The sequence below is a fragment of the Fibroporia radiculosa genome (genome assembly GCF_000313525.1).
Source record: "Fibroporia radiculosa TFFH 294 genomic supercontigs, scaffold3160, whole genome shotgun sequence".
NCBI lineage: Eukaryota > Fungi > Basidiomycota > Agaricomycetes > Polyporales > Fibroporiaceae > Fibroporia > Fibroporia radiculosa.
The window spans coordinates 81,197-103,247 of record NW_012133375.1 but is presented as its reverse complement, the minus strand read 5'-3'; the positions used below and the strand labels follow the sequence as shown (position 1 = coordinate 103,247).

At 48.5% G+C, this 22,051-nt stretch overlaps 5 protein-coding genes across 5 annotated transcripts; 3 read left to right on the top strand and 2 right to left on the bottom strand.

Moving 5' to 3' along the window:
* Positions 1 to 404: 404 nt before the first annotated feature.
* Positions 405 to 2,262, bottom strand: FIBRA_04468 (uncharacterized protein; the record flags this gene model as incomplete). The annotated part of the gene is made up of 5 exons (XM_012326266.1): positions 405 to 656; positions 907 to 1,148; positions 1,205 to 1,537; positions 1,589 to 1,660; positions 1,716 to 2,262. The coding sequence occupies 5 exons, from the start codon at positions 2,260 to 2,262 to the stop codon at positions 405 to 407; spliced, it is 1,446 nt and encodes a 481-aa protein (XP_012181656.1).
* Positions 2,263 to 2,458: 196 nt separating this feature from the next.
* On the top strand, positions 2,459 to 10,328 carry FIBRA_04467 (uncharacterized protein; the record flags this gene model as incomplete). The annotated part of the gene is made up of 22 exons (XM_012326265.1): positions 2,459 to 3,013; positions 3,088 to 3,538; positions 3,587 to 5,463; positions 5,517 to 5,843; positions 5,909 to 6,046; positions 6,099 to 6,526; positions 6,579 to 6,695; positions 6,757 to 6,972; positions 7,023 to 7,166; positions 7,219 to 7,357; positions 7,408 to 7,576; positions 7,631 to 7,719; positions 7,774 to 7,845; positions 7,892 to 8,487; positions 8,545 to 8,655; positions 8,708 to 8,744; positions 8,795 to 9,020; positions 9,082 to 9,206; positions 9,261 to 9,494; positions 9,542 to 9,754; positions 9,817 to 10,230; positions 10,254 to 10,328. The coding sequence occupies 22 exons, from the start codon at positions 2,459 to 2,461 to the stop codon at positions 10,326 to 10,328; spliced, it is 6,753 nt and encodes a 2,250-aa protein (XP_012181655.1).
* Positions 10,329 to 11,375: 1,047 nt separating this feature from the next.
* Positions 11,376 to 16,281, top strand: FIBRA_04466 (uncharacterized protein; the record flags this gene model as incomplete). Its single annotated transcript, XM_012326264.1, has 15 exons — positions 11,376 to 11,535; positions 11,590 to 11,981; positions 12,031 to 12,404; positions 12,461 to 12,578; positions 12,632 to 13,553; positions 13,614 to 13,800; positions 13,852 to 13,990; positions 14,047 to 14,144; positions 14,223 to 14,636; positions 14,701 to 14,958; positions 15,011 to 15,351; positions 15,408 to 15,453; positions 15,511 to 15,697; positions 15,751 to 15,973; positions 16,022 to 16,281. The coding sequence occupies 15 exons, from the start codon at positions 11,376 to 11,378 to the stop codon at positions 16,279 to 16,281; spliced, it is 4,119 nt and encodes a 1,372-aa protein (XP_012181654.1).
* A 189-nt stretch (positions 16,282 to 16,470) lies between these two features.
* Positions 16,471 to 21,353, bottom strand: FIBRA_04465 (uncharacterized protein; the record flags this gene model as incomplete). Its single annotated transcript, XM_012326263.1, has 10 exons — positions 16,471 to 16,537; positions 16,595 to 16,808; positions 16,861 to 16,953; positions 17,560 to 18,219; positions 18,270 to 18,402; positions 18,452 to 18,904; positions 18,959 to 19,374; positions 19,428 to 20,065; positions 20,115 to 20,759; positions 20,815 to 21,353. 10 exons carry the CDS (start codon positions 21,351 to 21,353, stop codon positions 16,471 to 16,473), a joined length of 3,858 nt encoding a protein of 1,285 aa, XP_012181653.1.
* Positions 21,354 to 21,536: 183 nt separating this feature from the next.
* Positions 21,537 to 21,976, top strand: FIBRA_04464 (uncharacterized protein; the record flags this gene model as incomplete). The annotated part of the gene is made up of 3 exons (XM_012326262.1): positions 21,537 to 21,597; positions 21,657 to 21,782; positions 21,834 to 21,976. 3 exons carry the CDS (start codon positions 21,537 to 21,539, stop codon positions 21,974 to 21,976), a joined length of 330 nt encoding a protein of 109 aa, XP_012181652.1.
* Positions 21,977 to 22,051: the final 75 nt, after the last annotated feature.

Below are 22,051 nucleotides of genomic sequence, written 5' to 3'. Positions count from 1 at the left end.
ACACTAGACTAAGCTTTGACCGACTTCAAGTTCGACGATGCCGGGGCTCAGAGTCAGAGCCTTAGAGAGGCGCGCGCCACAGCACTTACAAGTTGTATTACAAGTTACGAGCACAAAGGATCATGTGATTTTCATGGGTCCTATCGAGAAACAAAATTGAAAAGGTCCGTAGCTAGTACTTACTGATGACCGTTATCGGACCAGTTTGTCCTCGCAGAGGCTCAGTGCCAGAGTTGGGGTATTCCATATTTCATGTGAATCATATGTCAGGTTCAGTCGCATGCACTCGATGATGAAGACAGCTCTGAATGAGTCACTGAAATACACGATATTGCACTCCAATAGACTTAACCAACTTCATTGCATTATGCTAGGACTAAAAGCTCTACCAACGATGCTCACCACTAGTCGCTCAAATCATCTTCCCCTTTCCTTGCACGCGACTCAAGATTTCTGGCACTCTCCATCATCTCCTTTATTTTCAGCCACTCAAAATTGATAACACCTCTGGAATCCAACCATTCCATAATTGCGTCTGCATCCGACAGGTCCTCTGGTGGCTTCATGCTCCCAGCATAAGCCACACGTACAAACCCATTTGCATTTCCGTCCCGCAGTGAGTCGATCTCTAGCAGGAGAGCTTTGAAGAGGGAATGCTATGGAAGACCGAAAAAGGCTAGAATTAGTTATCTGGCATCGACGTGCAAAAATTCGTAATGCTTGCCTCCCAATGTGTAAAGTTGTGGTACGCACGAGTCCGTGCAGCACAAAAGCGTCCGAGGTGGAACTCCCTCCTCGTATGGCTGTATCGTCCCTTCTCATCACTGGTATCAAGATCAGAGCTGGCGCCATCATCCTTGAATATAGATTGATATTATAGTCCTAGTGATGCAAGACAACACTCACCTCAAAGGAATCACGATCGTATGGGCGACCGCCCAGTCTACCGAGTATGGTAGACATTCGCCCCCCTAGATGACATGCGTCACATGAAGGTGTGGCAAAATCAAGTCGGAATGTTTCGAAATCAGGGTATGTATCTAAGGATTTCTTGAACTCAGGTCTCCATGTGGACGAAGTGACGAGGGAATCCCGCATGCCGGATATTTTACGGCGAGTGACAGATAAAGGTACTATAAAATACTGCTCTGCTCTTCAAGAATTAGATGTCTCGCACTTCGTAAAATGCACATCCGTGACTTACGCTCGAGAAGTTCTTCCATGACGAACGCGTGATCCTTTTTAGGATGAACGGCAACGTGCACAAATAGCTGGCAAATGGTCTTGAAATGGTGGACAAGATCCTGGTGAGTGCTCATGCTGAACTCGACGGGAAGTGCTGGAGCTTCAGTACTGTCATCTTCCACTATGAAGTTATCCTCGTCCTCCCCACCATCGTCGGCATTAGCTTCAGCCCCACTTTGATCGCTTGATTCCGCGGAACGGTCGCGTTTAGCATGTCTGAAAGGTACTGGATCGTCCGACTTTTCATTCGATGACGACGACGGTGATTCAACGACTTCTCCTCGTTTCCTACCTTCAGACACACAGTAAGAACAATTCTAACAGAGAGTACAAAGAAGCTGACGTTTGAGTTTCTCAAGGTTTCTTTGAAAAACGGACTTCTTATCACGCTGACGGAGACGGGGCTCGATGATCTCTAGACAAGGATTACTTGACAAGCTAGTGTGCAAGGCGAGACCAAGTAAGCTTACTGTCTTCGTCGACCTCATTCAACAAATTCTCCTCAGGAGAAGGGGGTCTGATTCCCTTGACGAATTTTCTTCGCCGATGCTTGGATCCTTGTTCTTCACTTGAGTCGCTCACAACTACCTGCGACCGCTTTACACCAGTCTTTCGCGCTTTCCATACCACTGGAATGCCTTTCACTTCCTCCTCACTCGCAACGGGGGCGACATCTTCATCGTCACTATCGGCTCTGCGCGCGGTAACTTTGCGTTTTTTGGATACGGGCCGGCGGGGAGACTGTTTTTGACTATCTTCGTCCGAGCTGATCTCTGTGACTTGCTGCTCAAAATGAATCGCGCCTGTGTCGCTGCTTTGACTCAAATCATCATTATTAGCGAGTATATGAGCGGATGAACTGTTATAGTCAGACACTGTCTTGCGACTTTGCCTCTTTCGCGGTTTGCGAATAGATTCATGAGGATTTGTCTGCAGCTCTATAGGCGAGCTGGATCTGAGAAATCCGTCTAGAGTGCGCTGTGTAGCATTTCCTGCAACGATTCTCTTACGAGGCATAGTAGTTGTCAGCGCAAGAGCGGCCTAGCTAAGTAACTTAGTAAGCTTGAAGGCATAAAATGGTCTCGCGAGTCGCGACCATTACGCGCTCGTCTAATTCCTATTAGCGCTCATGAGCAACTCTTCATCCTAAGCAATGGATCTGCGAAATTCGAACGCTCATTGACCCGGAGGCGTCCTTTAGTTTTGCTGCATCATGTCGACCCCCATTCTTCGTCTCGACACCAGCTACCTTCGCAGTGATATCGATAATAGCATTTCTTCCAGTTTAGCAACGCCTACTTCTGCTACTCGCAGCCGCGCACGCAGTCTATCGCAGTCTGTTATACCATCTTTCTTGCCACTCAACTCTCCTAGGGCCGAAACCTCTCCTGTCGACCTGCCAAACATCGCTGTTTCTCATGGAGCCAATAAAGCTCGCAACGAATCCCGCAAGCTACTAGCTCATTTACTTGCACAGCTGCAGGGGAGACCTTTACCACCTTCGTCTCTATATGGCCCAAGTCTCAAATCTGTTTTGAACGATAGAGGGTTAGGCGCAGTTGTCCAATCTGTCAAAGAGACGGTTAAGCATAAGCGTCGTCTGTCGGAGGGGCGAATCTATGACCATCCTTCACGGGATGAATCTGAAAGTGAAGTTGAAGAAGAGGCCGTATTCAATACGGATGCCACATTTGATCTTATGACTCAATTGAAGGACGTTCTCCTCATCTCGGCTCAGCAGAAGTGGGACATTCTGAACGATAGGCACGTGGGTTTTCCGCTCACTCGCGGTGTACTTAAGAGGACTGATACTCGGCAAGTAGTATTACGCATCTTGAACAGAGGCACAACAGCGGGAAAGAGATCGAATCGGGGAAGGGAAGTCAGAACGTTCGACGACGATCTCGAGTCCATTCCCGTTCTTTGTCTGCCACACCGTTGGCTCCAGAAGGGAGAGCTACTCGCACACCACCCCGGTTGCTGTCCCAATGCATACAAGTACTCGCTTCTGTTATTTCTGAAGATTGTCGCTTCAAAATATCAACCCCTCGCCCATCAAGGCCTCCCTACGCTCTGCATGCCGTCACTCTAGATGTGGCACAGTTTCTGATTCACAATCATCGTCACGACATGGTCACACTATCGCAGATCGCATTTGCGGTGATACCTGCATTTTACTCCTTCAACCCCACCCTGTATAATCGGCTGCTAGGCTTCTTTAACGACGTACTCCTCGGCGACATCTTAGAAGGTTTAGACCAGGCTCAACATAGTCAAAGTGGTGGGCTGCATAGTAAGTACGTGGATCAGATGAGATAATTTGGCTGATGAAGATACGTAGGTTTGTCTATTGATGCTGACGACGCCAAGGCTCCGATGGTGTCTATCACCGTAGATGAAGTGGATGATGTACCCGTAGGTGGCCAATCTGTCTCGGATTGGCCCAGGTGGTCGAAATACAACTCCACCGCGATAAACAAGACTAGGTCAACCCATGCACCTACTCAGGACGTTGCTACGCACCAGCGATCGTCATTGGTCTCACCACTGCTTACGGCGATCTTAGACAATGTAGACTTCGCGAATCCTGATTCGTCATGGTTGCCTCATCTTCACCGGCTCCTTCACAGACTTGTCAATTACAAACCCGACGCCTATCTGGATATTCTGGCGGTAGCCGCATATCACACACCGAGAGCCCGATATCATGCCTTGAAAATTCTATCGAGCTATTGGCCGCGAGCCTTTGGTCATCTGGTGGTCTGTAAATCCTTCCCAGAGATGTCGGTTCCAGCGTTACCGTCTCGCATGAGACAGAGTTTAGAGCACAAACGCAGGTCTTTACATCATCATCGCAACCCATATGCACATCAATTTATCCCGTGGCGATTCAATATTCGATCAACTCTTGGTTCATTCGAAGACGTTTCTCAAAATAATTGTCGACAGTGTTCTCGCTCAATTGCTGAATTCGGACTTTTCTGCCCACTGTGCATGTGTGGAGTGCATTTTGATTGCTACGACTATCCTGAAGGAAGCTCTTTCTCCGAATACGTTGTGGCATCTGGAGCAGAGAGACAAAGAATTGCTCTACACAAGTTCTGTCCTGTTCCACCCTCTAAGTTCGCGTCTTCGCCGATTGTCTCTCTCCAAGGGCAGCACTCCTTCCGATGGGTGAACCTCTTCAACATGTCCATTTGCTTCATGTGCCGCCGTCCTCTTTGGGGCTACGTGATGCAGGCTTTGAGGTGTATGTCATGCAAACATTTCGTTCACTCATCTTGCCTCACGGAAGATTTATCACAACTTCCTCGGTGCCGGTCTTTTTCTGCCGATGACACTTTTATCGCGGTGAACATGCAGACGTTGCGTGCATCTTTTATGGATCATTATCGCAGCTTGATCTTTACTGAAGCTGAGATCGGACACCAGTCTTACGAGGATATCTCAATTGTTCATGCAATTTTATGGGTGCAATCCCACATTCTTCGATTTGGTGTTGTACTTGGCTCCATTATCATCGTAGATTCGGATGAGCCGACATCTCCTTCGCAAGACGCTAGCGTGCCGAAATTTGAACTCCACAATCTTGTCAGCCTTTATGAGAAGACACTGTTATCGGGAAAGCTAAAGGTATCGCAAGCTATTGGGGACTATCTCGCTGAGAACAATATGCAAGCATCTATGATGTCAATTTTTTTCGACTGGAGTATCTTAACGTACATTGCGGCCTCGCTCAAGTCGCCTAGCGGAAACGCCACTGCTTCGGTCAACCTATTGACTATAGATGCCCTGGACCCCTTCGATGATGAAACCGCAAGCGAATCTACTTATTCGTATGAAACGCTCTCTTTAGCTCACATTCGGGACCAGTTGGGAGATCAATTCCACGTATTTTCCGAAGCTGCAGCAAGGCATGTTCTTTCACTTCTGTCAGACTTGGGCTTCTTCCAAAGGCTGGACTGCGAACGTCTTCTCAATGACGTGCGAGAGCCCGAACAAATCCGTTGCTGTTTTCCTCTACCAGTCGGGTTGGAGGTGTCTAATCAAGTGGAGACTTTGGTGTCCACAATTGAAGCCTGTCTACTGGATCTGGATTTATCCGTCAACGAAGCAGGTTTTATGCTACTCGTTAGGAAGATGTGGCCGGATAGGATGATGACAGACTACGCATTGCAAAGGCTTTGCTCCGCAGTAGTGAAATGGATAATATCCGAGGTCAGAGTTGTTGTTTTTGGCGCAGGTCGTGACACTGACGATGCTCTATACAGGACCAGAATCTGGGTATAATGCTTCGTGATTACATCGCCAAAGGCAAGAGTCTTCCGGGAGTGCGCTCTGCTACGGAAGCACAACCTTGGCCCTCATCAGTTCTATCAAAAACAGCGAAGGCAAGCTCCGTTAACAATGGCGGGGACTACGTTGCCAGCAGGCGAGCGCTATCGATTCAATATGCTTCTAGGTGGATGTTGGCTTTCCATAATCTGGATGTTGACAATTATGCCGACACCGTATTTACTTTGCTCGTACGTCAAACCGATACAGACGAAACCTTAGATGAGTACTTTCTGGGTAAGGAGGTGGACGATCGTAGGATGGTGAACTTTTATTCTGATTGGAATCAGTATGGCATGCTTACCGTGCGCAAATTATGATACAACAGAGACGCCAACTCGCCAGTGCGGATAAATTGTTAAAGCTGATCATAAAGCTGAATCAAGTCTCTGTGCTGTTTACCGCATTCGATGACTTATTCAAACGTTGGCTCGAAAGAGCAAATTCATTGACCCCTGATTCGCAAGTATGTGATTTACCACAACGCTGATTGATGTGCAAAGCTGATGTATTTATAGTCGTTGTCATCATTATCTCGTCTTTTTAACCGGGAAGTGGAAACGAGCCATCGGTTGAGCTCCGTAATAGAACCGGGAGTCAGTATATCGGGTACGGCTAACTTTGCCAGTGGTAGTGCTCTGCGGATATTGACCGATGCCGCGACGGGAAGCCGAGTTGGATTCACAGACACGATGCAGTCGCTCTGCCTCTTTGTCTGCGCTGGCGTTGACATCTCCATTCCTACGTTCATGCAATTCGTGTCTATTGCCCAGCAATTTGAAGCTACATTGGAGGAATGTTTGTTACTGATCAAAGCCACTTTGTGGTCAGCATGGCTTAGATCGGTTGGACGTCAGGAACTTCAAGCTGTGGTTGCCGGTCTTCAACAACTCCTTGCTCCCTGCATATCTGAATGCCTTCGCACGAAGAAGGAGTTGGACAAGAAGTGAGCTGCATCTCCTGAGACCGACAACAGACTTTGCCTAATGAGGCAGTAGCATCACTTTCATTAGGCAGTCCCTGGCAATTTGTCTCCTCGTATATGGTTGCGAGCGGAAATATATCATGGAGTTGGACATACTGCGAGATGAAGATATACGTGGCTTACCTTCCAGGTGAATGCTTTTTATGCAAAACATTGTCCTTCCTTGCAAGCACGCTCATGAAGTGTTGAAGACGAAAGCTGCATTCCCGCAATTCTACTATATCTGATCCTGTCATTATCGACGCAAAGCTCATGCGTGCCTTGAAAATGTACGTTGAGGCCGAAATTGACGAGGTGTCCAGTCTTATCGCAAAATTTCTCAATGCTTTTGTCAATGACGCACCCTTCGTGGAGTCGTATGAAGTTGATAATTTCATACTGCGCAATATGCCCACACTCTGTGTCTGGTATTTATGTTCATATGTTGAGTTTTACGCAAAAGCTGATTTTGTATCAGTATATGGCAGTTCTATGGTATTCAAGCTCCAAATTTATCTATCATTCGTCCTGCTCTTCTGTTGCGCGTTATTGTGGTTGACCCGCATCCATTCTACAAGTTACTTGATGACGCAATCAGCGAACAAAAACAATGGGAACTACGGTAAGCCACCTGAAAACCCACGGCATACATAGTGACTTTATTACAATCACAGTCTCCAGGCAGCGCTACGACTTTTCCGTATTATTCTGGATGTTACAAGCCCCGCGTTCAATGTCGAGGGTCGTCAATGGAAGACTAGTGTCATCCAAATTTTTGATCGCTTCTTTTCAGGCATTTGGATGGATGAGAGGGTGCTTCATTCGTCAATTCATGCATGTATTGGACTTATAGTGATTTACAGGAAGAAGTCAGAGTTGCACTGGATACATGGGCTAGAACCCTGCTTGAAGCGCATCAGAACGCAATCGCAAGCTGCTGGAACGAATCGCTACTCAAGTCTCCCATTGCTGAACGCGTGACCCTAGTGTCTTTTTTGAATCAATTGCGATCCCATTTCCCCCGTTGGCAAGGTGAATAATATATCCCGGTCTTCTTAGAAACACTAAGTGAGATGCTGTATGTAGTGTTATCCTGGAATGCGATAACGGAAGCATTACTCGAAAACGAGTCCCCACAAAAATTCGATGATGATGATGTGGCTGCGGAACACATGGTGCGTTCTGACGTGAAGTGTACATGTCTCTTGCTTGGTACTGATCGGTATCAGGCTATGTACGGACTTCCCTCTGGAAATATAGAGAATCAAGAACAGAAAGATCTCAACGGCGACTGTCTGCGGGTAAGTGGCTAAAAGTCTGGTGAAATGATCACCTAAAGTCTCCCAGATGTCCCTACTATCTCTGGCCATGCGGATGATCTCTGATGGTATACCAATTGAACCCGTACATCTGGTCAAAGTCAAATTTCACCTCGTGAAGGCCATCGGGTATCGCGAAGTTGCTATGTGTCCTACCATCACTGGACGTAGCTTTCACATCCGCTTTCACAGCCTACCCTTGATTCCGAAGTCAGCTGACTCTTGCTTAAACGACTTCATCTCTGTTCTGGATTCTTCACAAGCATATGACGTGTCGCCATCAATGATGGGTGGCCCATACGCAGAGGATGAGGCACCTTGCTCACTACTAGTTGGATCTATCCTTGTAGATGTGCTTCTGGACATCTTCATGAACGCAGAAGATCTTGCCGCTCTACTGCCAGTTACCCTAAAGAACCTCCTTAAATCTCTGATAATTATATCTTATAAACATGACTTTGATAGGAGACCTCTGAAGCACCTTCAAGGGGCTTTGCGGAAGGCGGTCCGCCGAGCTCTGGATCTAGTACTGGCCGAAGTCAGTTATGAAATACGGCAGCTGGCACTTTCTGCTTGTCACACGTTGATTAAGAGATGGCCCGCCGTAGTCGGTAATACTTTGATGTCAGCTTGTTTAATAGGCCCTCCGTGTACGCGGTCGCTTAATTCTTTGGTCTACAGCGAGGCGATTGAAATATCCATTCGGCTCCTAACCGTCCTCGATTTCGAAAAGAATACGGACGATGTTCTGGTGGATCAAGCATGCTCTTTCCTGGTGACGACACTCACGATGTTATTGACTTTCCGTCGAATTAATTTGACTATGCGCTGACGATATTCATAGGTTCGCGACTGGTGGCATTTTTAATGCCCTATGTAAGGTAAGTGACGAAATTCATTGTATCATTTAAATTTGACATCCTCTACATAGCGGCCGCTCACAGCCGAATTCTTCACTGTCTTGCGTTTCATAAGTGCGCCCAAGGTAAAGGGAAGACGGGTGTCGACACGAAGCAGTCTAAATGACACGCTTCTTCGTGATACGCTTGCGAGGTCTCTAGAGAATGATTCTGAGACGTTCCAACTGGTGATCGAGAATCTAGCCACATTTGTGGAAGTCGTACATCACGCAGACTATAGTTCAGACATGTTGCAGTGTGAGTTAAAAAGTGACGCATTTTACTTTAATTTCTTCAATCAACTTTGTCGTGTTTTCAGCCGTTGGAATTTGGTTAACAGGTATTGCTCGACGCACCGCTGAGTGGCCTCCGGGTGCATTCAATACCAGCCCTCTCTTTTTACTTGCTTGTACACTTATCCAACACAATAAGGCTTATAGTCGAGTCGGTTTGGTTTTGACCTCTTCGTTCACTTCCATATTGAAATTGTTCCTTTAGGACATACTTGGTTTCATGGAGACCCTCCTCAGGGCCACGTTGATCCGTTGTGTGGTGTCAACACAAAGCCTAACTCGCGTCGTTGATGTGACATCCGAATTATATAGGAAGGCGGCGGTAGCATCTGGAGGACAGCCGACAAATCCCATAACACTCGTGATGATAGAAATTGTGGGAGATGTTGTACGTGGAAGAGCTCGGGTTGCTCCGGCAACTATGGTGGCCTTATGCGAAGTAAGTCGATCGGCGCTGTTAATTAAGTGCACTAATCGATTCCGTAGACCATGCGCGCAGCCGTAGTCCCCAGGCTTCTGAAACGGAAGCTGATCCCCGTTCCGGAGGACCTGGTATACAAATTGGCGACGGACGCGCTTCTACTTTTGTGTAACGACACCGAGAGCCAACCCCAGATTACGTTCGATGTGTCGCAAGCTGCAGCTGCCCTGACGCTCGATGTAGCAGAATTTCAACCCTCTATCTTAAGTAGATTGGCGGTGAGTTCAGTACTCCTGAATTGTCTCAGATTTAACCGAGATGTCGATTTCACCGTTGACAGAATTCTCAAGTACCCACCCGGACATGGAATGTACTTGTCATTGCAGCCTTGCAGAGCTCCCATGACGTTTCTGCGTCTCTTATATTCGACTACTTTCCTGCTTTCTCTCTGGCTTACTCTAGCTGCCTCGAGCCATACAAGGATCCTCAGCGATTAGCAAGCCTCGAGGCGCAAAACTCTGCTTATATCGACATTAGCGGTGCATATGCATCGATCAAGCTGTGGCTACTTCTTGTCAGGAAGGCCGCGAATCACCATAGGGAAGCAAGGGAAAGGCTCAGCGAGGACCGGGAAGTCAATATGCTGCAAGATGGCGAGATCCTTGCTACTAAGACTGTTTGGAATGAATTATGGCCCCCTCTTGACCGCATTATGGCTGCGCTGGAAGCGGTCGCACATGCAGGCGGTAGTTCGGTGTGTCATCCAATCTTGAATAGTCGTCGTTCATTCCTGAGATCTTACCTCCCGGACGCACAGCCATTGGCACCTATGTTGTGCGCATCCGTTGCTGACCTCCTTTTGTTCCTGCATCAATCATGTACAAATACGATGTCCGCCAATTCCGAGACGCGTGTACTTGACCGATTACGTAGCATCGGACAAGGTGAATCGAGGGTAAGCATGTACTTGTCTTAAATGTTCGTTTTCAGACATCATTGACACTGCGATTTACAAGCTTGCACGAGTGACTCGCGCTTTAGCAGAGCCATCACCGAACGCCTCATTGGATTTTTTCGTCAGCCAAATTTCAACAGAGATGCAGGCTGAGGAAAGGTTGTACGCAGCTAAGCGACAGGACTCGGCCCCGGAAAGGATTCGCAGAGTTGTAAGCTAGCAAGCCACGGAAGGACAGTATTTATTCATTTCGGCTTCGAATTGCGTCATTACTTCTGTGTCTTCATTCGCGATACATATGGATGTACCTGTCTCTGGCCTGTAATCGCCATGGCTCCCAGAAAACAACCGATGGCAGATATGCCCAAGATCAAAATAAAAGTGGGAATACGGATAGCCCACTCTCTCGATGGGAATATTTGATGTATAGGAGCGGCACTGTCGAAGAATGGCTGGATGTTGCTGCATTATACAGTGTCAAATACTCAATAGTTCCTAGGCCCAGCTTACCAGGAGGATGGTCCATATTGTATAGTATGTGAAGGCCAGCGTGGCTGCCACCAGCATTGCTTGCCCTCTTTTTCGGTCGCTTAGAGGCTGGTACAGTCAGTCCACCGAACGTCGAAGAATTTCTTCCATACCATTTCGTGACCAGCAGTATAACTTTATGGTGTAGCATTAGCAATGTTCGGCATTGAACGTTGAACTGGCATCGTCGCCATATGAGGTTGAGGACAGCGCCGGGGCGTCTTTTCGTGTCCCGGCGTCTAATTAATACGAACGAGTCCCAAGTCCCACAGCTTGGCATTGAATCGCTGTCGAAGTCGGTGAACGTCGATTCCTCGGTAATCTCTGCACGACATCCTGTGGCGTCCATACATACTTGCTGCAAGTCTGGCGTTCCCGACCGTTGTTCGACCTGCGTCCGAATGCGAATCGTTTGAATGGATTCCCTCGCCTTTGGATCTCTTGCACACATCCATATACTGATTGTACCCATCGGAAATATCCACCGGGCGACGTACGAGAAATGGGCGTCGGAAGTCAGAGGGTTTGAAACCATCCCGCTTGAAGATATCCCAATTGATTCAAGAGATGATAGAGGTAAGTTAGATGTACTTCTATGCTGAGCCCCCAATCTGTGACTACTCTCAACAGCTCGTTTTATGCCCACCCCCCTCGCCAAGGGCCACCTGCATCTAAACTATCTATCACATCCCTCTTCGTTATCCCACAATGCGCTTTCCCTCTTTCGACCATCTGAATTTCCACTTGGAGTCATTGGTATTGCGTCCTGCTCTCAATCTGATTCGATTTCCTCGATCCTGACTGCATTCGGTACGGCCATGAGCGGCCTGCCTCTTCAAGGGTCCGCTATTCCCGCCACTAGAAATTGCTTTGTATTCGAAGACAGTGATGTCGGGCTAGACGTGGGGGACCGATTTCCTGGTCTTGTAATCATCCCTGGTATGATGGGCAACAAGCGAGTTCACATCGGTACGCTAATTGCTGGGCTGTGTTCGCAAATCCTTGGGCAGTTCGCAGCAGTGGTTTGTCTTTCATGCTCATACCATCTGCTACTCATAAACATGGCTATAGATGCAATCGTTAGAAACTCCCCTTGGGAATGAGTATCTCAACGCATCTTTATTCCCGAATCTCCCTCCCTCGTCTGAATTTCCGAAGCCACTTGATTCAAGTGGTGGTTTTCGTGACCCTGCACCTCTCCCAGCTCGTAATAGTCAGCCAGACCTGAGTAACGGTTCTTCGCGATCTAAGACACCTCTTGGGGCCAAGCGGGTCTCCTCTGGTCCTGGTCTTGCTCCAATCCGGCACGCTAGTCTCCCTCCAACACCGGCGACGACAAAGAAGCGACCAAGTGCGATTGGAGCTGCTTCTTCTCACGGTAGGCTCTTCAAGGTGTTGGGTGACCTCTTCTTGCTCGCCGGTAGGCATGCAGACTCATCAGTTTGGTATGGAAGCTTGTCATCCCTCAAAGAATGCGCTGCGCTTAACTGATTGTTAATAGGTATACCGAAGCTATTGCACTGTTTAAAAACTCACAGGATGCAGTATGGCATGCATCTGCCTTGGAGGGCTTAGCCACCATTCCGATAGTCGAAGCATGGTCATCAAGTAACAGTATGGTTCGTGGGTCATTACACAATATCGGTACTGTATGACAAGTCGCCTCCCCTAGCTCAGTAGCGACAATGAGAAGGAACCGTGGCAAGACATTATGGATAAATTGAACTACGCTCAAGGTCTTTATCACAAGACGGCTCCTCCATCAGATGCAGAAGGGTCACACGTGCATCAAACATATTTGTATGCCCAATGCGTTCTTCGTCAAGCGTCATTACTTTTTGCAGTGTGGACTTGCAAAGGCTGGGGCTCAAATACCTTTGCAAACATGTTGCATCCGGGTCCAAATCCCTTCCTGTCCGGAGTTCCTTCTACACATCCTGTTGCAGGTACTAAGGGAGAGACGAATGCCGCCTCCACGTTGCCACCTAAAGCAACGTATGCTCATATGGAACGACTTACGACTATCACAGGTATTTCCCGTGCGCAGATCGCGGGCGTTCTGGCTCAGGTTCACGGGCCTTGGCTTCTACATTTGGGTCCACGTGAGCGAATCACAATACTGCAAGCTACGGCCGGAATGTATGGAGCCCTGGGCTATCTCCGCAAAGAAGCCTACATCCTTCGCGAAACGTTGGGATCCATAATGGATCTTATTGTATGTGGACGTCAGGAGCAGATTGGAATACGGGATTCTGGCAGCAGTTCAATGAATCGTGGACTCGCACAACCTGGGGCTTCTACGAGCCAAGGAACTGTCGGCATAAGGGAAAATCAGAGGACAGAAGGGAACGACAGTCTACTCCGAATCGTCAAGCATATTTGTAGGGTACATGGCGTCGATCTCGAGACCGTACGATTGGTCGATGTCAGCGCCGTTTCGCAAGCGACGTCAAGACAAGACCGTGATATGACCGATGACGTATCCAATGCGGACGATGATGATCTATCAGAGTTACCGCAGGAGCCTTTTGGCTGGCCTGAGCTCCAGATCGGGATAGTGCGTGAGGCGATTGCGGTAGCAGAAGCATTGCCTGGTGCGTAACAACTCTAGAGACAGATTGGATTCTCAGGCAGTATCTTCCCTATCCACTCAGACTATCCTTCCGTTGCCCAGTTCTCATTGTCTTCGTTGAAAATGCTTCATCCGGTCATGAGTCAGAGTGACCAGTTTCATTTTTATCACACGGCTACTCGTGCCCTGGCGACCGCGATTCGTAGGGGAGACAGACGGACCGTGGAATATTGGGCTGGACGACCAGTCATTAGCGTAGAAGTATTATCGTGAGTAGTCGTCACTTCTATCGTATGGACTTGGCTTCACCTGTAACATAGTTTGCCCCTCATTCGCTTACCTCTTGAGAAGCCTTTATCACTCATCACAACGAAGCCCAATAATCCAAGCATTAATCCTATTTTTAGTGGATCCAGAGATCCATTTCTATACAATCCGCGAAAACTAATGTCAGGACAGGTCACCCTACTCCCTTCCTGATTTCCAGAATTGGTTTTGACGGTGTTTACTCTTAGACGCAAAGTATTCTCGTTCAAAACGAACGTTTTGAAGTCTCCGTCACTCTGCGAAATCCATTCATCTTTGATTTACAGCTAGAAAGTATAGCATTAAGGTGAGAATGCACTTTGATCTATCATTCTTACTGCAACGTCTTTCTGACATGACACTACGTTTTCTTTTCCGCCTACAGCACGTCTGGCGTACGCATTGAGTCAGAGGGCATGCCTGTGATCATTCCTTCAAACTCGTACCACCCTGTCACCATTTCTGGAAGAGCACTCGAAGCCGGTACTCTTGTGATTCGCGGATGCACTGTGCAAGCTCCGGGCGGTGTCCCGCGCGAGTATACTTTACCATTGTCCTCAGAAGAGGACGACCAGCGTTTACAACGGCGAACTACAGCTTTATTCGAGGCCGGGCGATCCAAACGATCGGGTCTTGATTCTCGTCCATGGAAAAGAGTTGATAAGCAAGCAAAAAGGCAGAGCGCGAGGACGACAACGATCCGCTATCTGGAATGCAACGTTGTTCCAGAGCAACCCCTTCTGCGTATCAAAAGGACGTCGCTGACACATGGAGCAGTCATGCTCTACGATGGTGAAACGTGAGTTTCTAGTTTGTTTAGACAGGTTTTTTTTACAATATTGCTCATGGGGCGGTGTACTTAGGTCAACGATCCGGTTAACATTTGAGAACGTATCATTGTTACCAATTAACTTTCTGCGGCTTACATTCGACGATTCGACAATTGCTCCTGCCCAGCAACTTCTTACCGAGGGAGAACTGTCTATATTCGACACGTATGAGACGGAATATGACCTAATTAGTCGGCCTGTATTTTTCTGGGATAGTTCCCAAGGAACACATCAGGTAGATCCAGGCGAAAAGACAACCGTGACTGTTAAGTGCTTCGGCAAAGTCGGCTGGTAAGTGTAAGTTGACCTGTATTTTGCTTGACCTACTCACATCTTTGCTCAGCACCAGTGGCGCAGTCCATGTCTCGTATGCATACATCGACCGCCACGAAGTCCCTGACAAGTCGTTGGATATCTTCCACTCGCGCCAGCTCTCATACCCCGTCGTGGTGACCGTCTATCACATGTTAGCGTGCCATGCGATGGATATCCTATCGTTCTCCGCTATCACGAATTATGCATCCTCGATGCTGACTGCCGACGATCCAGTTGCGCTCGAACGTGAATGGGGTCAGAAAGGTGTCTGGAACGTTGACGACGCAGCGGATTGGTGTTTGTTCACGGTAGATGTGCGAAATACCTATGGTTTACCATTTGAGGTCACGTTTGAAAGATCACAGCCGGGTGAGTGACGGACAAAGATCATCTTTGTATTGACTGAAGCCGAAATAATTTTGTAGATCTTGCCTCAACAACACGTTTAGTGCCGCCTGGGTCCACATCGAGGTGATCATGTTTGTTGGGATATGCAATATGCATCTAGATGACTTGACCTTTCTACAGATTGATCCTACCTATCAAAAAGATATTGTTATCTGAGGAACACGTGTCTAGGCCCATCCCTACACTGTCTGACAGGCAGTTTGTCGTGGCTAAGTCTGCCTTAACATCAGCAGAAGAGAAGGCACAGCGAGAGCTATTCTGGTATAGGGAAGAGTTGTTCAAAGTGATTACTGGCCGATGGAAAGAAGTAAGCGCTTTCGCATTGAATTTCTTTGACTCTTGAATATTCGCAATTCGTAGAGCGGCGGCACTCGTACGGGCACACTTTCTTTGCGACAACAACGGATGACGCTGCCCATGCTTGAGACCCTGCGCACGGAGACAGTGCGAGTGCAGATGTCGCTATTTTATCGAGATGAGGATGGTGTATCCAAAGACGTTGCTGTGGATCCCACAAGGTCCAAATATTTCGCCTCACCTAATGAATTCATGTATTTGCGCATCAAGGTGGTCAACATGTCTCGTGAGTATCTTTTTGATTTGACCTCGCCCTTATTGAACACTCCCTCAGCACTGGAGCTGGTGCTTACCCTGAATCTCACTTTGGATCCTGCACAACATGTCATTCACCAAGGAACTCTGGTAGATATACCTGTAGGACGCCTTGCACAAGCCGAATCACGAGAGACAGAGATCCCCATAATATTCGTTTCCGCCGGACAGTTCAACTTCACCTCTGACGTATACGCGATTACAGATCCCATTCAATCTGGGAAAGTAGGAAGAGGTCAGCTGAGAACAGCAGTGAAAGTACAAGACTTTCAACCATAGCGGCGAATCGGTGATGGTCGTTGTCCGACGTGAAAGCCCTCGGAGCAATGCAGGCAGGCAGGCAGACAGGCAGGGACATCAGGTCACTAGATTCTTAGTTGGTACTGTGCCCGCCACGAACACGGTTACGCCGCGCATGCAATAGTAGTACATCCCTGACGTACAGAATGCACGAGTGGTAAATTATCATTAGTCGAAATCAGAATCCTCCTGCTTGAATGCGGCACTGTACGCCAATATTGTTCCATACACCAAGCTGCAGCATAAAGACTCAGGTAAGAGGATAATCCGGCCATACAAACGAGATACGTACGCTCCACCAATAATTGACATAGCACACGCGCCGGGTCGTATCACCTCTGAGTGCGCCAAAACAAGAGGGAAGGCAAACCCGGTTACAACTATGGTAGAGGTGATAAACCGTGGAAGGTCGCCACGCCCTGAACCGTCATAATCTGCAGAAAACTCATCACCGCCGCAGCTCGCTGACAACGCGTTTGGAAGCGGTGCGAGTACAAATGTCAACGCTGTGAAGTCGTATTATTATTAGGCACAAGACGGGGGAGACGCATGAGTTACCGACGAGGAGAGGAAGCCAGTTTGCCCACAGTGCACAGGATAGAATGATGAGCAGAAAACCCACAGCCAGCACGAATGAGAGAAGGATTACAGCTGTGAACATGCATAAGTAACAAACCCCCCCACTCCCCCATAAAGTAGCAACTGACTCTTGATGCCTGCGTGGGCCATAATTTGAAGAGACGAATGCCGCGGGTTCGTTGGGTGCACAGACTCGGAGTGTTCACTGAACTGGTAAGTAGACCACGCCCGCAGCAGAGACCGGGCATATAGACGCTAGCTGCCCAACGTACGTAAGCGAAAGACGGAAACTAAATCCTGGGTCTGAGGCTTTCCCGACTCCGAGTCAGGCTTACTTAGTGATGTGATACCTCTCTCGACGTTTCTTTCAAAGTCTGCCTATGAGAGACAACTTGAAGCTGGAAGCGTTCGTTTGATGAAAATTTCAGTACTTCGCCCGTCCAGTGCGTAAAAATGTACATGTCAACACTTTAAGGCAGGATCATTCCAGGAGCCAGCTTTTGCTAGGTATTGACGAGATGGAAAGAAATAATGTAATAATGTAACACAAAAGAACACAAGTCTGGTCCGAGTCTATACAACAATCTCGTCATCGCGGTACTCTCCTGGATCCTCTTGCGGCTAACACATTCGTTGACCTTTCAGTCAACGTCCCCATAAGCGGCAACCCCAACTTACTTAGCGACGCATTCGTCAACTTCCTCGCGAGGATATTTGGTGGTGGTGGGGGAAGTGGTGGAGGTTGAAATGCCGTCGCGGTTGAGGACGCGGACGATGACAGTGACTTGATAGAGGGATGTAAGTTGATGTCATCTGATGGTGGCAGATTCTCTATCTCCTGATCCTCCTGTAACTCTTCCTTAACGTCCATTGCCATATCTTTTCTATCTTCATCCTCATCTTCGATATCTGGCACGTCAGGAGATGGTAGATGTTCAGCTAGGAACGTCTCGCGGTTGGCCAAAAGAAGGCCTTGTTGCCTCCAGTCCCTCAGCAGCGCATCTCGACTCTTAGTCAACTGCCAATTGTCCACATAGTTCCAGGTCCGCTTGCGTGGCGTCGAACCAGTAGGAGAATCTTCTAGCATGCCGTCTTCTACAAGAGCTTCGATTGCTCGTCGCGCAATTGATATATGAGATGAGGCGTTCGAATGATATGTATCGGTGGTCGTGGTTAGCCCAGAAGACTCTGAGACTATCCGTTGCGCTATGGCATCCACATTGCGTGATGTTGAGGCCACGCCGCGCTGAACATAGCGATAGGTGGACTGTGTATCCGCGACAATAGCATCAGTGGCCTCGATCCGCGCTCTCTTAGCTCTAGAGATCCGATCAAACGCTGTGTACACCTCAGTACCCGCGAATCTTGTGCAGCTGAGTTTGGCTTACCTTCGGTACATGTTGTACCGGATTTCTGTGTCTGTCGTTGTAGATCGGCAGAAAATAACGATGTCGAGTTCATCACGGAGCTCTGAACATCAGTAAGTCCCGTACGAATGACCGTTCGAACCGAATTCAGCGCCTGCTTAAGGGTATCAGTGAAATCTAATATGCAACGGGAAATTTGTCACCTTAATTCCGCCATCGCGGGTCCTCTTTCCTTCCATGCCCCTTCTCCCCAGCTCGGCGCTCCACTGCTGGCCATGGGTTACCACGCCATCCAGTCTCTGGCTTTGTTCTTGGCCAAGCTGTATCATTTCCTTCTCCGCATCCTGATTGCTTTCCGTCATTTTCGAGAATGCATCCCGCAAGCTACAATCACGCTCTGCGGTGAAGTCTCCAAGTAAGCCAGAAATTCGCTTGATGAGGTCATCTTTGGCATGATCAGCCTTAAGTCTCTCCGATTCGAGCAGGGTTGTGAGCAATTCGTTTTGGCTTTGTAGACGGTGGATCTCGGCGTTTGTCGCCTTGTCTGACAGCATCTTGGCTTCCTGTAACAGCTTACATTCGTTGGTAACATAGTCCTGCGCTTCTTGGACTATCTTTTCAGCGAAACTTCCCAGAGCCTTGAACGCCGCCTCAACCTAAAATGTCTGTCAGTGCGCTCAAACAGAACACAGGAACAATTTTTTATTTACATTAGCACAACTGGCAATGCTAGACGTTTCTGCTTCCCGACACGTTGTCTCACAGTGTATGCGTAGTTCTTCCGTCCACGACGCGAACCCTTTCTTGATACTGTCCTGCGTTTCTTCCACTGCCGTCTGTATCGCACCAACAGCATTGCCAGACGTTTCCTCGCGAGCATGAATCGTTTGGAGAGCCTGTCGAATTTTTTCCAGCTGCTCATCTACTCGCTTGGAGATGGCTGAGAGCGCTTCGCGTTCCTTGGTTTGGAAATCTTCCGTCTCTGAACGAAGCTTGCGCAAATGTTGATTCGTGGTCTTAACTAATGCGTCTAATTGTGTGGACATTCCCTGAGTCTCAGCGGTTAAAACCCTGGTACTGGCCGCAACCGCCTGAGAATTCGAGTTGAGCACAGTTGCTTTCCGCTCTGTGGTACTGGTAAGTAACGGGGACTGGACTTCCTTGACCCAAAAGACTTACCCAGCTTACTGTACAATCGTCCCAGGTCGCTCAACCCCTCCTGGACCACTTTCTTCAGCCCGACTGCGACGCCGTCCAGCTTTCCTTCGGAATCCTGATACGCCTGCCTGACTACCACCTCTTCTTGCAATGCACCCTTGACGACCCTCAGCTGACCGTCCTTAGCTTCCAGCTCTTCTTCAGTATCCTTTAACTTCTCTCGCGTCTCCTTCAATTCGCCATCTCGTTTCAAGAGCAACCCAATGCTCTGCTCGAACTCTTCACGAACGTTCCTGAGCTGACTCTCGACGATCTCCACTTGCTTACGCGATTCTTGGATCTCCGTTTCACGAAGTTCTTGCTCTGCGATCATTTGATTCCATGTTTCTTCCGCAAAGAAGATCCCGTTCTTCTCGCGTGCAGCTAGGACGTCGGCCTTGAGGCGCTCAATTTCCACAACATACTCCTTTAACAGAGAATTGCGTGTCATTCGCTGATTTACTTCAGGCTTATTCCGTATGGATTTCGCTCGAATAGCATAATCAAGAGTGGATAGCGTCTCCTCCATGTTGGAGCGGGCGGGGGAAATAGTAGCGATGATGCACGTCTTGGTGCGTCCCCCGAGCGAGTCTTGTAATAATCGCGTAAGTTTTGATTCTCTAAGTCTTCCTCAGTTCCATCGACAAGATGCATATACGAGGAATTTACCGATATGGAACATGCGAAGAACGATCCACGAGAGCGTTGATGACTCTTCCAAGCGTAAGGAGACTCTGGTTAATCATACCAGCTTCTCTCGCACGTTTATTCTCTGCACCAGAGCGCCCAATATTTTCCGAGCCCGCTAAGTCAACCAGATTCAACTTGCCCACCTTCAAAAGGTCATCACCCATGGACGATATCTCCTTTGTATGCACAGTGATAGAGAAGACAGAGTGGGAACGGCTGGAATGGTCGTTGAACTTGGTTGCCGCAATTTGTCGGCGATGACTGCCCTTGGTGAGCAATGCAAGTGCGTCGGCAGCGTCTTTAACGCCTGATTCCTCAAGACCTTGAATGAAAACTCCCTTCTTACTTGCATCGTCGAAGATCTTGAGATTGCCTTGGCCTGCTGCATCTTTTGACGTACCCATTCCCATGGGCTGCGTAGAGCCTACTGGTGCACCAAGCTCTGGGGCCAACAAATCCCGCAGCTCCTCGTTATACAGCTCAACGTATGATATTTTCACGCTATAATCCGTCCCGGAGGATTCGAGCTGATGAAAGAGGCGGAAGAGGACACGGGGAATCATGCCGGCCTGTGGCGATGGATTCCCCATTGGAGTAGTGGAAAGGTCGCCTTGCATGGTAAATCTGGCCGGAACGGAGATTAGATCAGCGTATATGAAGCCATTGCATTGTGCCTTACGTTTTACCAGTCCCAGTCTGTCCATATGCAAATAACGTACAGTTGTATCCCATCAGCACTTCGTCTAACATGGGGCTCACGACTTCGTGGTAGACCATGGCTTGATCCGCTTCCGGACCAAAAACAGTGTCGAAAGGGTATGTGCGTGTGGGCGGAAGCGTAACAACGCCAAGACTGGATATTGGCGCAGCAGTCTCGATAGTGATGTCCTGACCTTTCGCGCCATTTGTAGTAACAATGATGGGGGAGTTCTCCTGTATCTCGCGTTCTGAGCGGCGCCTGCAGCGGACCACAACTTGTATATTTGTCTCCATATCATCTTGAATCGTAGTTTGTGTTTGCTGCTTGGGCATTCTAAATGGCACAGCTGCAACATCAGAAGGGACACTCCCTTCAATTGGAGTGGCTAAACCGGAGCGCTGCGAGGAATTCGACTTGGCTAGGGCAGAACGAGGCCGACTGCCACTTGCCACCGGTGGGCCCATAGAACCCTGTGTGTTTGCTCTGATCCTTGAAGATGGTGGGCGGCGAGACGCCATCGGATGAGTGTAAGAGTGCTCGGAGTCGAAGGCGATTCTGTGGAGGGCCCGCATCCAACACAACGCGCTCAACGTTCGCGTATTATCACGTGAGCGAGTAGTTCGTGGGAATATCACCCTTTATGGAATCTATATAGCGCAGCTGAAAGAATGTGCAATGCGGCGTTGGTCTGTTCATGCATCATGGGCAAACGCAAAAAGTCGTCCCGAAAGCCACAAGGTCCTCGTAAGCGGGACCCACTTTGTGAGTCAAAGGTGCATATATGACACTATTTTGAAAGTTAACAAGGCAAAATCATGCAGCGACTACTTTCACATGTCTATTTTGCCACCATGACGATTCCGTTACTGTCAGGTTAGATAGGAAAGAAGGGCTTGCTCAGTTATTCTGCAAGGTGTGCGATCAGCGATACCAGAGCAAGGTCAATCGTATGTGGAGGCCTACCTTTCCTGGCTGTGTCGCACTAATCTGCTCAGCAGATTTGACAGAACCCATAGACATTTACTCGGAATGGATCGATGCTGCAGACGCCGCTGAGAAAGAGGCTCTGTCTACGCGCAGGCCCGTGGCCTCGTCTAGTCGCGCCGCACCTCCGCCATCCTTTGGCAGCGATAATGAGTAGGAGCTTGGGCCGTCGACTGTACGGTGAAGCTCATGTAGCAGCTATATCTTACTCACGAATGCATCTCTTACACTG